This window comes from Pelophylax lessonae (assembly GCF_965119305.1).
Source record: "Pelophylax lessonae genome assembly, chromosome: 6".
In the NCBI taxonomy this organism is placed as follows: Eukaryota; Metazoa; Chordata; class Amphibia; order Anura; family Ranidae; genus Pelophylax; species Pelophylax lessonae.
Genome location: NC_138773.1, coordinates 96,128,384 through 96,144,162, shown reverse-complemented (window position 1 = coordinate 96,144,162; position 15,779 = coordinate 96,128,384). Strand labels below are relative to the sequence as shown.

The 15,779-nt window shown below is 45.6% G+C and overlaps 2 protein-coding genes across 2 annotated transcripts in view; both read left to right on the top strand.

Moving 5' to 3' along the window:
• Window positions 1–15,779, top strand: part of LOC309558636 (uncharacterized protein) — a 526,969-nt gene that overhangs the window by 229,843 nt on the left and 281,347 nt on the right. The gene's annotated exons all lie outside the window — the stretch shown is intronic.
• LOC309558803 (cytochrome P450 2K1-like) overlaps window positions 1–15,779 on the top strand; it is a 112,723-nt gene that overhangs the window by 33,267 nt on the left and 63,677 nt on the right. Inside the window, exon 4 of the mRNA XM_082261864.1 lies at window positions 8,893–9,053. Within this exon, the coding sequence (XP_082117990.1) occupies window positions 8,893–9,053 (161 nt within the window). The remainder of the gene's footprint in view (window positions 1–8,892; window positions 9,054–15,779) is intronic.

Genomic DNA, 15,779 nt, shown 5'->3' with positions numbered 1-15,779 from the left:
AATGATCTTCCTTCTTGAGCTTTGCTTGCTCTAAGATGCTGTGCAGAGGATTTTCCAATTGAGACAACAGGCTGTCACACATTTCTTCAAAGTGACCCCTGTTCCTTTTCCCAGAGACATCAATATCATTCACCAAACATTTCATATTCATAGGCAGATCTGAAGCATTTGCACTCATCAACTTCTTAAACTTTTCGCCCTCCTGAGCGAGTCGCAGTAAAGGCCTACTATTTGATTTGATATTGAGTTTATATTTCTTGCCAAACTCTTCACAGAAGAAGCCAACCAGAACATCATCAATTTTCCTTCCACCAACATAGGGGTCAAAGGCAACAACACAGTTGAACCCAGCGATCTGGGTGGTATCCATTATAGACCTCCTCTCTGCATCAGTGAAGAAGCATGGAACTGCAACACATTCTTTTACAGGTTTCTTCAATGCACTTTCTGCTGAACTATTTGACCGCTCAAGGTCACCTAGTTCGTTTTCTCTATCTGAATTCCACATGGAATGCATCTCAAGATCACGATCAAACTTCTGCCACCCGTCTTTCACCAGTTCCATTTTGGAAACACTCCCTGAAAGGCACTTATTCATTTGCTTCACGTTTTCACCAACAGCCTTAGTTTTCTCCACTAGGTTTTCAGCCTGAACTGAGAAATCACCACATTTCTTACTCAGCTCCTTTGCTGAAGTTCTAATGATACATTTTCCAATGCTTGAAGTTTTTGAAGGAACGGTTTATTCCAAAGGGGTGATTCAAGCCACATGTCGTCACATTTCTGAGGCTCACTCAGGACAGACCCCAAAACACTGATCCTTTTAAAAACTGCATCAGGCACACTATCCCCTCTTTGGGACAGATCCTCTGTTGCCTGGAATTCCTCTTCCAGTTCCTGCAACGGAATCTTCATCTCTTCTACTTGCTGTTTTAAGGCTCGCTTAGACTTTTCTAGCTCCTGAACGCTTTTCACAACATCATCCTTGGAGCTGACCAATTCTTCCATTTCTGTACGCAGCTGTTTAACACTTTCTAGTTCAGCCTTACACTCTAGAGCTTCCTCCAAAGAGCGAGCCAAGAACAGGGCTTTGCTCTCGTTATCACGCACCTCCGTTTCTGCACGTGCGCGTTCTTCTGCATATTTTGCAGACACAGTCTTCTCTTCACCAAGCATCTGATCAAACTTCTTTTTCACATCTTCAACACACTGTAATGAACCAACGCTTTCTTCCATGCGTTTTTTCATATCCGCTATCTGAGCTTGCAATGTTGCGACTTGCTCTGATAGGTTTTTCTTTGCTTCCGCCTCCTCTTTTAATTGTTCCAGGAAGCCATTTTTCTCATCTTCCATTTGTTTGAGCTTTGTGCTAAAACTCAGCCTTTGACACCTCTCTTCCTGTAAGAGTTCCTGCGTGTCTTGCAGCTGCGATTCCAAGATAGAAAAATCTTCCGCAATTTCTCTAGATTTGCTGTCTGCTTGAGAAAGCTGATTTGTAACATTGTCCAACTCAACCTGCAGTCGGTTTGCCTTCTCTGACAGCTTAGCACACAATCGGTCACCTTCTGACACCTTGACTTGCGATTCCAGAAGCTGTGCCTCTACTTTTTCCCTCTTATGTTCACAATCTCCTTTTCCCTGCATAAGAGCCTTCACCTCATTGGCTAGCATCTGGGAATAAGAATGTAATTCTGCCACACAGGCTTCTTTCTCCTTTAACTGCTGCTGGACACGTTGGGCTTCACCTTTCCAACTTTCACAGTCTGCACGTAATTCATCTACCACATTGCTCAAAGTGGTGAGCTCATACACAGTACTCAGTAATTTAGCCTCTCTTTCACTTTTCTCGTTGTCGCTGAGAGACAATGTCGTTTTCAGAGCGACATTCTGTTCCTGCGACTCCTGCAGGTCTATTTTTGTAACTTCCAAACACTGAAGACTTTTTTCCAGCTGATTACGCAACTCCAACATTTCACACATGCTTTGCTTCTGAAAAGTCTGAATTTCAATTTCCTTTTCCATGAGGATGGTATCTTTCTCCTTTATAGTGTCTTGACGTTTTTGCAACTCGACCAAAAGAAGAGCAGTGGTTTCTTCCCACTGTGACACATGAGACTTGAGTAGTTCATTCGTTTCCTGCAAGTTTCTATGCTCCATTTTAAGCAATTCCAAGGCTTGTTCCTTTTCTTCCATTTTCCGTTGCAAGGCATCCAACTCAGCCCTGCACACATACTCGGTTTCCTCCATACCGATGGCCTCCATAGGCTGCTGGCGTCTCTGTTTCCAGCCTGCCATGCTCTCTTGGTGAGCCTTTTGTTGAGCTGCAAAGCTCTGCTGAAAATCCGCATTTGCCTGCTGTTGAGCTGCATTTGCTTGCTGTTGAGCTGCATTTGATATAATCAGATGTTTCAACATCTCCTCCATTTTGAGTTTACTTTTCATCTGAGCACACTGCGTCTCCATAGCGGTTTCATCAGTGTTGCTAGGGACAACAACCTTCCTCTTTAGTAGACTCTCTTTAGGCATGGATGGGGCTGGTTCAGACGGCAACATCCCCTCCATCCATAGAATCCGGTCTCTCATTTCATCTATCTTTGCATTCTTCAGGCGTTTTGAACGCCCCATCTTCAATAACTCCACAAACAAATTTTTCACAGTCCAGCAAACAATTTTCAGACCACTGTCTCTTCAACACATGTAGTTTTTCTCTCTCTTGCAGGATCTCTTTTCCTGCGCACACAGTTTGTGCAGTCACTTGCACCAGACACAACAAAGTTCATCAAATAATTTTGAGACCGCTGTCTCTTTAAAACACTTTTTTTTTTTCTGTCAGGATCTTCTCTCCTGCACACATAGATTGTGCAATCTCATGCACCAGATAAAGTTCATCAAACATTTGCACTTCCTTGCAGGGATCTCTGCTTATGCCCACTGCATACCTCCACCATATGTAAGGGATTAGCTCGGTGGTAGGCGTGGATGACCCCTTTGGGGGTGCGTTTTCACAGAGAGATAGCCGAGCAGAGGTTGAAAACAAGACTGATTTATTCATGCAATTTACTTCACACAATTGCAAGCGTCAAAACAGCCAAAATAAAATAAAAGACAAAATAAATCCTTGCCTCTGTGGGCGGCTACCTTCTCACGCTGGAACCTACCTAAGAAGTCTTCCCAACCTACTGTTGGGCCGACACTGCTGATCCTACAGCAGACACTCAAATGTCCATTTGTTTGCTTTTCACACAGCACAAACATTGTCCATTGAACATGTCCCTTGGTTTTCTTTCACACAGAAACACTTCGTCTTCTCACCTTTGAGACGTCTTCACTCGTTTTTTTACCCTCCTGAGCGCACACCGCTTCAGGGGGTCTTCCCCATGCTCACTCAGCTTTCAGGGGGCACACAGGACTGTCCTCTACCCACATGGCGTCAGGATGCAGCCGTTTGTCTGCCTTCCTCTCCCAGCCCACACGGCGACAGGAGGCAGCAATCAATAGGACTTTCTCTGAACAAATTATAGAGCCTTAACTCCCTCATTCTGAACAGGTGAAGGCCTTTCAACTTCCTGCTGGCTAGCTCTGTAGCCAACACCCTATAGTATCAGTGAACTTTCTAAATCAGGTGGAAATGTATCTCCTTCCTGTGACTACATTCCCAGATTTACCTGACTTCCTGTCACAATTCTTCCTGTCTTCTATATGCCTTCCTGTCTTCTATATGTGCTCAAGCCACCAGTGTGTGGCTGCGATCCCAAAAACGAGTGGGTGACCAGGGTGTCACTGCTTTTTCCTACTTGTGCACCCCCTTGTGATTGGGCGCTCACCTTGTATAAAATATAACTGCGCTCAAATGCTGAATGTCTGGCGGTTCCAGGTGATCTATTCCCATAAATTAGCCAATTATCTCCTTAGCAATCTTGTATTGGGTATAACTGGGTTCGAATGCTAGATATCTGGTAGTTCCCGATATCCCAGACACCAGGGATGACATCAGAAGGTCTTGCAGTGATCGATCCACCCTCACAGAGCCGGCTCTCTTATCTCATGTAGATGGAACGCCGATCATGTAATGCTAATGCAGGCAATGTAGAAGGATCTAGGTGCATTTATACGGAGACTTGATTACACACTGGTGGATTCTATTTATCATCATCATTAGTCATTTAGGTCAACATTGGATCATTCAGAGATCCTCACTGAACTTCTGGAGAGAGTTTGCTTCACTGAAAGTAAAGGGGCTGAATAATTTTGCACGACCAATTTTTCCGTTTTTTATTTTTTAACAAAGTTTGAAATATCCAATAAATTTCGTTCCACTTCATGATTGTGTCCCACTTGTTGTTGATTTTTCACAAAAAATTACAGTTTTATATCTTTATGTTTGAAGCCTGAAATGTGGCAAAAGGTCGCAAAGTTCAAGCGGGCCAAATACTTTCGCAAGGCACTGTAGGTGTGATAGGAGCGGAACCCCATCCCTGCAAATAATTTCATTTTACTACTTTCACACCTATATGTGTGTATGTGTATATATACATATATGTGTGTGTGTGTATATATATACCCCTACACAGAAGTTCAGATGTCATGCCTGCCTCCAAAGACGTCCACAAAAAAGCCCAATAAACGCCTGAAACAAAAACGCCCAGGTGTGAAAGTAGCGAAGCCCCATCCCTGCTCTACTAATAATTCTAAGAAAAATGATCTTTTTCTTATGGCGGTCACCCTGACATGGATGAATTCGGTCACCCTGGCATACAAGGAGCGGAGCCCCATCCCTGCTCTACTATTAATTCTAAGAAAAATTATCTTTTTCTTATGGCGTTCACCCTGACATGGATGAGTTCTGTCACCCTGGCATAGCAGTCAGAGTCAGTTCACCCTAAACTACACTATGGTCACCCTGACACTTAACACTTTCCCTACAGAAACTAGATTATTGAATCTAACTATAGTGGTATATAGTACCCTAACTACACTAGATATCCCTTTCCTCACACTAATAATTGCTAAATGACACTTTTGCAGCAGGAGTAACAGAACTGCTTCCAATCTCTTCCACAGCCCCTGTATTACAGTGCTAGAGATTTGGCGGGGCTATGTTATATACTGGGGGGCGTATTCACTACTGATTGGCCTCTGGACCCCCTAGTCACTCCAATTACATTCCTAGCATCCTCCTGCCCCCTCTATTGGCTTTTACTGATGTTTTTGGTCCAATAATGGCCTTTTAAAGCCCAGTTCCTGTCCCATTGGATTTTGGGCGGTTCTGGTTGCCGAATTTCTGAACTTTTTCCGCAAAGAGTTCGGAATTCTGCCGAATTTCGAACAGTCAATGTTCGGGTTGAACCGATGGTCGACCCGAACCGTTCGATCATCCCTAGTCAGTAATTGTAATCCACAAGGATTAATGCAACACTTATCTTGAATCTCCTCATCAGACAGACAGCCTCGTACTGGAAAGGGCTTAAAGCGTAGTTCACCCACTTTGCACTAAGTGTAACAGCACTGTCCAGGGGTAATACTATCAGTCAGTATGGCCCTTCTATCCAAACATTTTGGCAATCCTGCCCTGGCTCAGTCTAGCTGTGTGACAGATATAACTGTAGATGTAGATGCTTGATGTCTCTCACCCAATACCGGGAACTCTGCTCCCGCTCTGCCCAGCGACTCTTGGTCATGCTACCAAGGTTCCTCTGCATACACACTGCCCGCCTCAGCTCCGGTGTCCGCCACTAGGCCTCTGGCCTACTCCTCTGCGATCTGCAGCAGCTCTTCCCCTTCTTTACAGCACGCTGTCCTCGAAGCAAGAGAGCAAAAATGGATCCCGCCCCCCTTTATAAAGTCACTCCCAGCAGGCTCCGCGGGTCACATTGCTCCCTGGGAGAAGAGTCTCTTTGCATAGCAGTCTATGGTCCTGGCTCCTCCCAGAACTATATTTCCCATAATTCAAAGTCACTGCCTTTGCAGAACTTTAATAACAGATACCGTTTAAACAACATTAGCCGTGCAACCAGGCTACATACAGTTTTAAGATATTGTGGAGGGAAATGGAATGTGCATGTTTTTTTGAAATAGCACAAAAATGGGGGGGTATGCCACTAGATAGATGGAGATATACACAATTGCAACATTTTGTGCACTCTAACTACCACAACCGCTGCGGGGGAAGGATAATATGAGGCCAATAGAGAAACTCTTCGGCTCCCCTTCATGTATAAAGCAAAGTATATTTAAAATATATAAGATACTGAAAAATGAAGCAGAACCTGCATACACGCCATATCTGGAGAAATGGGAGCGGGAATTAGGTCCCCATCCTGATGAGGAAAGGGGGAGGAATGTATTGAGGCTAACATGCTTCTCATCAGTTGATGCAAGGACAACAGAGATGTGCTATAAGCTTTTTGCAAGGTGGTATGTAACCCCGCAGAGGGCATGAAGGTTTGGGGTGGATGCACCCTCAAACTGTTTAGGGGGACGCGGCGCCCCTGGGACCTTTTCACATTTGTGGTGGGAATGTACAAAGATACCATATTGGGAGGGGATTATTAAGGCAATCTGCCAGATTAGGTATATAATAATAAAGCCACGCTTATCCTAACATAATTAATATCTAAAATCAATAAATATAAGTGAATAAACAATAAATAATGTGCTTGATCAAATAATAAAGGATTAATATATTCAAAGTGCTCCTAGTGCCATCCAATGTGTAAAAATAAAATATATAATAGCATGAATAGTCCGTGAAGTGCAAACTGCTGTGACAAAGGTGCTAAGTGCAAGAAGATTATATATAAATCCAGGAACGTCAATACATATACACTCTTCGTCCCAGTGTGACGGCTAACTGCACCTCCAAAATATATATAGTGAACAAAGTGACAAGTGCACAACAGCTGCGTAAAAGTAGGATGATAATATGATGTATAAAACTAATAAACAATGAAATAAAAAAATATCCCATAAAACCAGTCCATTCAGTGATCTGTAGCAGCTTCAACCATCATGCAGTGAAAGTGGCATCAAATCACGTGGTGTAAAATCAGGTGAGTGATTCCAGGAATCAACCAGTGAGGTGTAATAAGGAGATGTGCAAAGTTTCTGGGTGTACTACACCCTTACCTTACTGCTGTAAGGTTACAGCATTTGGATGGTGTCAATCCCGTGTTCCTGTGTGTATCCAAAGGGGATGCTGGGAGGGGGTATTTAAATTGGATCCTATCCGACTTCCACCTTCCAGGGGTGAGGGAGGGAGCTGTTTATGTCCTGTGTGCTTCCAAATGGGGGCAGACAAGCAGAAAAGATTCCTCTGGTGTAATATTTCACAACATTTATTGACCAAAAAAAATAGCAACTTACATTTAATTCACAGTAGTCGGTGTATACAGCTGTCCGTTATGAGCGGTCAGTGATGCCGCACTTCCGCATTCAGTCTCTGTCCCTGTTTCTCCACATGTATCGTCACGGCCCACGTGACTTCTTCAGGAGGGCCTGCATACACGCCATATCTGGAGAAATGGGAGCGGGAATTAGGTCCCCATCCGGATGAGGAAAGGGGGAGGAATGTATTGAGGCTAACATGCTTCTCATCAGTTGATGCAAGGACAACAGAGATGTGCTATAAGCTTTTTGCCAGGTGGCATGTTACCCCACAGAGGGCATGAAGGTTCGGGGTGGATGCACCCTCAAACTGTTTAGGGGATGCAACGCCCCTGGGACCTTTTCACATTTGTGGTGGGAATGTACAAAGATACCATATTGGGAGGGGATTATTAAGGCAATCTGCCAGATTACATGAGAACATCTTCAGGGAGATCCATGGAGCTGTTTGTTTCATAGTACAGAGAAAAAGGCAACTGAATATAAGAACATGCTGGTGCCACATCTATTAAATGCGGCCAAAAGTTTGATACCAAGACTCTGGCGAACACCAGATGCCCCGAGTATGAGCGAATGGTTTGCAAAAGTGGAATGGGTGAGAGCTATGGAGGAAACGATGTTCATAGTAGAAGATTCCCTTGGGAAATACTCGGATATCTGGGGGGAAATGGCTGAGGATTAAAAAATCTCCAGGATAAATGAGTATGCTTGGTGTTTGAGGTCATGAATGACTCATGTAGCCTAATGCCCCGTACACACGTGCAGATTATCTGAAGACTTTTGTCTTCAGATTTACCTTTTCTATGTAGTACAAGGGCTGGCCGGATTGCATACAAATTGAAAGTGTTTAGGTTTGACCTCATATTATATGGTTTTGGTAAGTCTACAGACAAAAGTCTTCAGATAATCTGCACATGTGTACGGGGCATAAGGGATAGGATAACCCTGGCCTGAGAGGATAAGGTGGGGCCGGGGCAGGACCATGAAACTTGTTTCAAAAGAGAGGGTGAACCTGGGGGGAGGGAGGAGTTGAGGAGGATGGAAGAGGAGGAGATGGGGTGTGAGGTTTTTTGGGGGGGTGTTTTTTTCTTCCTTTTTTTTTTTTGGAGGCGGGAGGGTGAGAGTCAGTAGAAATATGGTATCTGTAATGCACTGAATTGATCTAAGGAATATGTATATGGGTCTTGTTCTTTTCCCCTGGAATTAAATTATTACACTAATAAAAAGTAAAGATACAAAAAGCGGGGAAAAAAAACAACAACTTTATGTGTAGGTGTACAAGTTAAGGGAAGAATGTTAGTAATTACTTTGGGGAACCAATATAATAATGTGTCCCATGTATCAAAGTATCAGCGTGGAGAACTGTTCTTCAACAATGAAACAATATTGTTTTCTGTAGACTCTTTCATACATGAAGCCATATTTAGCTAATTGCATAGTGTAGTAGAAATTACCACTTCTGAGTAAATTAATGCAGGATTTTTTTCCCTTTTATTTTACATGTTCCAGAGAAACCATTTGACACAGACCTCATAATGAACTGTGCAGTGTCTAATGTTATCTGCTCTATAATTTTTGGAGAAAGGTTTGAATACAATGACTCAACATTTAAAAAACTTGTTCGAATATTGGGTGAAAATGAGAAACTGTTTGGCTCACCTAAGCTGATGGTAAGCATTGCATTTTACTATTTAATGATAATTAGCTTAGACCTATTATTGCAGATATAGACATACAGAGCCTATAAAATGTATTCACTCCTCTGGAAGTTTTAAAGTTTTACTATTGTAAATTACTTAATCATGGCAGATTTTTTTTTTTTGTAGCACTGCTCCCTTGGGGGATGCTTGTAATTGTATGTTCTTCTGTGCCGCTTTGACCCTGTAAACTGTCCAGCCCTCCTGACACTAGGTTCAGACATTTTGTGTAAACCTTTAAATGACACACTGACACAATGCTGATAGGTTTTAACTCCTTAGCCTGACTTTACTCAAGAAACAGGCTTGAAAAGAGTATTATTCAACTAGGTCCTGGATAAACAGCCAGCACTCAGTTGAAATAACACTAAAGGACAATGAATAACAAGTTATAATAACAAGTAAATACGCCAAATGTACACAGTATATTATGGTAAGTGAATAAATCTCTCAGACCCTGGGCCGGCCTATAATACCTGTATTCTAATGAGAGATGAGGTAATCTAGATACCAGTAAAGTGTCCCCTTTAAGAGCATTGATATAACAATGTTCAGTATGCAAGGCCTTGCTAAGATCTTCACCGGCAGTTGGAGCTCAAAGAACAAATGATTCCCCAGTGTAGCACAGTGTGAAACAGGCAGTGCAGGAAATCTAATTCTGTTTAATAATGATCCACTAACTGATCCAGATGTAGAGTGTCTGTGTTCAGTGTTTAAGAAAAACTGTAGCAACTGGTAACTGGACACTAAGCAGGTGCTCTCTCACCAATCCTGATGTCCCTCTTATGATTTCCTGGAAGAACAAGCAGTGGCAACTCTCCACACTGTGAGACACTGAGATGGCTGCGCTCTGCTGTTTCAGTGAGTCCTGCAGACTCCACTCGATCAACGATACTGCAGGGATGTCTGCAATGCAACGATGGTCATCTGTCCCGCCTGGGGTGAGTCTGCAGACAGCTGGGTGGTGTGCAGTAGGCCGCAGTCTTCTACCCCTGCACCCCTGCAGCAGACTGGTGCACACACGATGGATCCCGGGAAGCAAGCAAGCGTGGGCCTGTTCAGCAGATCCCTTTATATCTCTTCCAAAATTCTCTCCTGGAGCCCATGGCCTGCTGGTAAGTATAGTTCTTAAACAGTTCAGCAGTGCAGTAATATCCTTGTAGAAGACTACAGTTCCCACAATGCCTTTCTTCCAGACTCAGGAGTATGATGCATGAAATCTGAGACCAACACTAGGGGAGTATAGAAACAGTCTGAGAGAGCAGAAAGTCTGCAGTGCAAGATAATGGTAGTCTGCTACATTTTTTTTTTACTGGAAAAATAGAGAAATTGTATCTTTCATGTCAAGGTAAAAACAGATCTTTGCAAAATTATTTAAAGGACATGTAAACCTGAACAATGAGCTTCACTGATACGGTTCATTTTGGTCCAATAAATAATCCAGTAACAGCATTTTGTTGTGCCCGTTTCATAAGAGCAAAAAAACAAACTGTTGATTCTCCAAAAAACTTGTCACCCATGCTTTGTTCTATGTATGTTCTGCACATATCAGTTATGTTGCTCACAGCAATCACTGAGGACTACAGGACACCCCCACCATGTTATGGAGACAAGGAGTGGGGGAGGTTATTGTAGTCTTGTCTAGAGCTAACAGTGCTGCTTTTCCATAGATACAATATGGTGAGTGAGCATTGTCACCCTAGGACAGGAAGTATGTTACTGGCAGAATCACCTGGTAAAAAAAAAAAAAAAGAAAAGGAAAAACTGGTAAGCTGTAACATTTTAAACTATTCTTGGGTTTAGATATGTTTTCAATCAATTAAAAATGACTGTACAGCCCCTCAAGTTAGCATTTAGTAGATGCAGCTTTGGTAGCAATTAAAGCCTTGAAATTGTATAAGCTTTGCACATCTGGACAATGCAACTTTTCCCCATTCCACTTTTCATGATCACTTTAGCTTTGTACAGTTGCATGTGGATTGTGAGTAAGCCTTATTCTTGTCCAGCCACAAACTGTATATTGAATTGGGGTGCTGACTCCAGGGCAATAATGGTGTTGTTTTAACTATTGGTTTTTGCTTTATACTTGGGATCATTATCTTGTAGACATGGTTGTTAGAACATGGATATAACATTTCTTTCCTGGGTAACACTAACAGGCCTCTTGCCCTAATTTTACATTATTGTTAGTCCCTGCTCCCAGAGGGAGCCAAACAGTGTATTTTCATTAACACACGTACATTACTATGCCTGTCACTTTACCCTGCATTCTTCCCAGCTTAGCCAGGTACCAGTTCAAAGGATAATCCATTGATAGAAAGAACTTGATAGTGTATCAAATAACGTTTTTCAAGCTTTTTCATTCACAACTTTAAGGTAAACAACTTCAGGTCCCACAACTGCAGGGCACACATTTCAGGACATACAACTACTTAACAATTATGGCAGCAGCTGTTGGCGCTTTCCCATGTTGGGCAATCTATGCCCTGTTCTCTACTGCCTCCTATTCAAGGCACCAGGACCTCTCCAGGTATTTCCCAGCTGGGGAATACCAATCACTGGAAGCTTGACATCTCTGCAGGGTGTGCCTCACCAAGTCCCATAGGGGTCAGATCCAGGGCCTCATTCCTGTTCTTTTGACTCTCGGCCTGAACTTCTCCTACTCTTTAATGTAACACACTATTTATCCATGGCTGGGGGGAGCACTATCGATCATTATCTTGCTGTAAGGTTTATCTTATCCCCAGTCTAGGCTCAGGTTTTTTACTATCAACCCAGGCAAACCTTCTCAAAGCACATTGCTACCACCACCATGCTCTTTGATGGAGATGGAGGGTTTAGCTTATGCCAAATATGGTGCTTGGTTTGATAACCTTAAAGCTAAATTTTGGCCCCACCAAGCCGTAGAATATTTTTTAAGCTTACTTAGAGTCTCCCATGAGCCTTCTAACAAACAGGACATGAGTAGGGTTGAGCGGACACCTAGATGTCCGTGTTTGACGGGTTCGGCCGAACTTTAAAAAAAAGTCCGGGTCCGTGTCCCGGACTTTTACCGAACTTTTCCCGGACACCGAACCCCATTGAAGTCAATGGGGACCCGAACTTTAAGGCACTAAAATGGCTCTAAAACACCAAAGGAAAGGGCTAGAGTGCTGCAAATGGCAGCAAAACGTAATTAAGAGCATGGCAAGTGCTCTGCAAACAAATGTGGATAGGGAAATAACTTAAAACAACAAAAAAAACAGAAAAATAAAACAATGTTCTTCTTCATCTCTGAAGGACGAGGCCCATATGGAGTAGGAGGGAGGTTGAGGTGGTGGTGGATGTGGCGGTGACATAGGCATGTGCACAGGGTGTGCCGGGTGTGCCTGGGCACACCCTAATCACCTAGGGCACATAGCATTGCCAGTGAGAAGATGGGAAAGATCTCCCTCGGACCTGCTCTGCTCTATTTCTCTTTGCCTACAGGTACATGGCCCCGATACATTACTCTCCCTGCTGGCAAACACATGCATGTGTATTTCAACTTTGGGGTGCACACCTTAATGCAATAGGCTGCGCACACCTATGGGCGGTGTAGGTAGAAGCGGCGGTGGAGGAGGACCAGGGCCGCATTAAGAGCATCATGGGCTTGGTGCTGAGGATTTTGAAGGGCCTTAAGGGCCGTGCCTTGCCATGCACCCAGAGGAGGAAGGGTGCAGCCATGCATGCCTAATTCAACATGGGATGCTGTCTCTGAAGCCCATAAACACATCCATGCATCGGCAACTGTCCCTCCTTGTCCGGCCTTCGCTCTGTGTGGGGAGGTTCTGAGGGTGCTGCCTGGGGAAGCGAGCATAGAAGCCAGACTTCTGTGTTTACAAGTGACAGAAGAGCGGTAACAGTGAATATGGCCAACCCGGGGCCTATATAAAAGGTAGGGGCCTGGAGCTGCAGCTCCAATAGCCCCTACGTTAATCTGGCCCTGAGGAGGAGGACGAGGTAGCCAACACTGCTTCTTTTCACAAATTTTAAATGAGGGTACACCCCAAAAGAGTGAGAAAGAGCAAAAATGGAACAATGGGTGGGAAAGGTCGGTATCCATTGCTATTCTGCATAAGGTACGGAAAAGTCCCGTGGGATCCATGCCTGGTTCATTTTAATGAACGTGAGCTTGTCCACATTGTCTCTGGACAGGCGGCTGCGCTTGTCTGTTATAACGCCCCCAGCCGTGCTAAATACCCGTTCAGATAATACACTGGCTGCAGGGCACGCCAGCACCTCCAAGGTGTAAAGGGCAAGCTCAGGCCATGTGCCCAATTTGGAGACCCAGAAGTTGAAGGGGGCAGACCCCTCATTCACTACATGTAGGCGTGTGCACACATACTGCTCCACCATGTTGGTAAAATGCTGCCTCCTGCTAAGACGTTCCATCTGAGCTGCTGGTGCTGCTGTTTGTTGTGGCGTGCTGACAAAGCTTTTCCACATTTCGGCCATGCTAACCCTGCCTTCTGAGGTGCTGGCGGTGCCCTGGTTGCGTTGGCGACCTCCTCCTCCTCCTCCTCCTCCTCTGCCTTGTGCTTCCACTGCGGCCCCGCTGTCAGATGGGAATGCCAGCAGCATGGCGTCTACCAGCGTGCGCTTGTACTCGCGCATCTTGCGATCGCGCTCCAGTGAGTGAATTAAGGACGGTACGTTGTCCTTGTAACGGGGATCCAGCAGCGTGGCCACCCAGTAATCAGCACAAGTTAGAATGTGGGCAACTCGGCGGTCGTTGTGGAGACACTGCAGCATGTAATTGCTCATGTGTGCCAGGCTGCCCAGAGGCAACGAAAGGCTGTCCTCTGTGGGAGGTGTATCGTCCGTGTCCTCTGTATCCCCCCAGCCACGCACCAGTGATGGCCATGAGCTGGCCTGGGTGCCACCCTGCTGTGAACATGGTTCCATCTCCTCCTCCAGCTCCTCCTCCTCCTCATCCTCCTCATCCTCCAGAACTGTGCCCCTGCTGGACAATTGTGTCCCTGGCGTTTGTGTGTGCAGGAACCCACCCTCGGAGCCCCTTGCGAATGACTGCCCTGAAAGCCTTGGAAATGTTACCTCTTCATCCTCCTCCTCCTCATCCTGTGCCACATCCTCTTCCATCATCGCCCGAATTGTTTTTTCAAGGAGGCATAGAAGTGGGATAGTTAAGCTGAGAACGGCGTCATTGCCACTGGCCATGTTGGTGGAGTACTCAAAACAGCGCAACAAGGCACACAGGTCTCGCATGGAGGCCCAGTTATTGGTGGTGAAGTGGTGCTGTTCCGCAGAGCGACTCACGCGTGCGTGCTGCAGCTGAAACTCCACTATGGCCTGCTGCTGCTCGCACAGTCTTTCCAGCATGTGCAAGGTGGAGTTCCACCTTGTGGGCACGTCACATATGAGGTGGTGAGCGGGAAGGCCGAAGTTACGCTGCAGCGCTGCCAGGCGAGCAGCAGCAGGGTGAGAACGCCGAAAGTGCGCACAAACGGCCCGCACTTTCTGCAGCAGCTCTGACATATCGGGGTAGTTTTTAAGGAACCTCTGCACCACCAAATTCAGCACATGCGCCAGGCAAGGGATGTGCGTCAAACCGGCTAGGCCCAGAGCTGCTATGAGATTTCGCCCGTTATCGCACACCACCAGGCCGGGCTTGAGGCTCGCTGGCAGCAACCACTCATTTGTCTGCTGTTCCATGCTCCTCCACAACTCCTGCGCGGTGTGTGGTTTGTCCCCCAAACAGGCAAGTTGTAAAACTGCCTGCTGTCGTTTACCCCTGGCCGTGCTTAAGTTGGTGGTGAAGGTGTTACGCTGTCCGGATGAGGAGGCGGTAGAGGATGAGGAAGCGGAGTAGGAGGAGTTAGGAACAGGAGGCAAACTGAAGCGCCCTGCAATCCTCGGTGGTGGAAGGACATGCGCCAAATTGCTATCCGCCTCAGGCCCATCCGCCACTGCATTTACCCAGTGTGCCGTTATATAACGCCCCTGACCGTGCTTACTGGTCCACGTATCGGTAGTTAGGTGGACCTTGGCACAGATGGCGTTGCGCAGTGCACACCTGATTTTTTCCCCCACTTGGTTGTGCAGGGAAGGGATGGCTTGCCTGGAAAAGTAGTGGCGGCTGGGCACGACGTACTGTGGGACAGCCACCGACATAAGGTTTTTAAAACTGTGCGTCTCCACCAGACAGAATGACAGCATTTCAAAGGCCAATAATTTTGAAATGCTGGCATTCAGGGCCAGGGATCGCGGGTGGGTAGGGGGGTACTTCCTCTTCCTCTCAAGTGTTTGGGAGATGGAAAGCTGAACGCTTCCACGGGACATTGTGGAGATGGTTGTTGGTGACCCAGGTGGTGGTGTTGCTGACAGATCGTCTGTTTGCGGGGTGGCAGGTGCCGGTATCACTACAGATGTGGCTGGAGCGGCTGAGACTGCAGCAGAAGAGGAAGCAGGATGAGCCAGAGACGTTTCTTGGTTTTGAAGGTGTGTACTCCACTGCAGCTCGTGCTTTGCACTTAGATGCCTGATCATGCAGGTTGTGCTCAGGTTGAGAAGGTTTATGCCTCGCTTCAAGCTCTGATTGCACAGGGTGCAAACCACTCGTGTCCTGTCATCAGCACATTTTCTAAAGAACTTCCACGCTAGAGAACTCCTTTGAGCTGACTTTGGTGCGCTCGTTCCCTTGCTGCGTTGGGCAGTAGC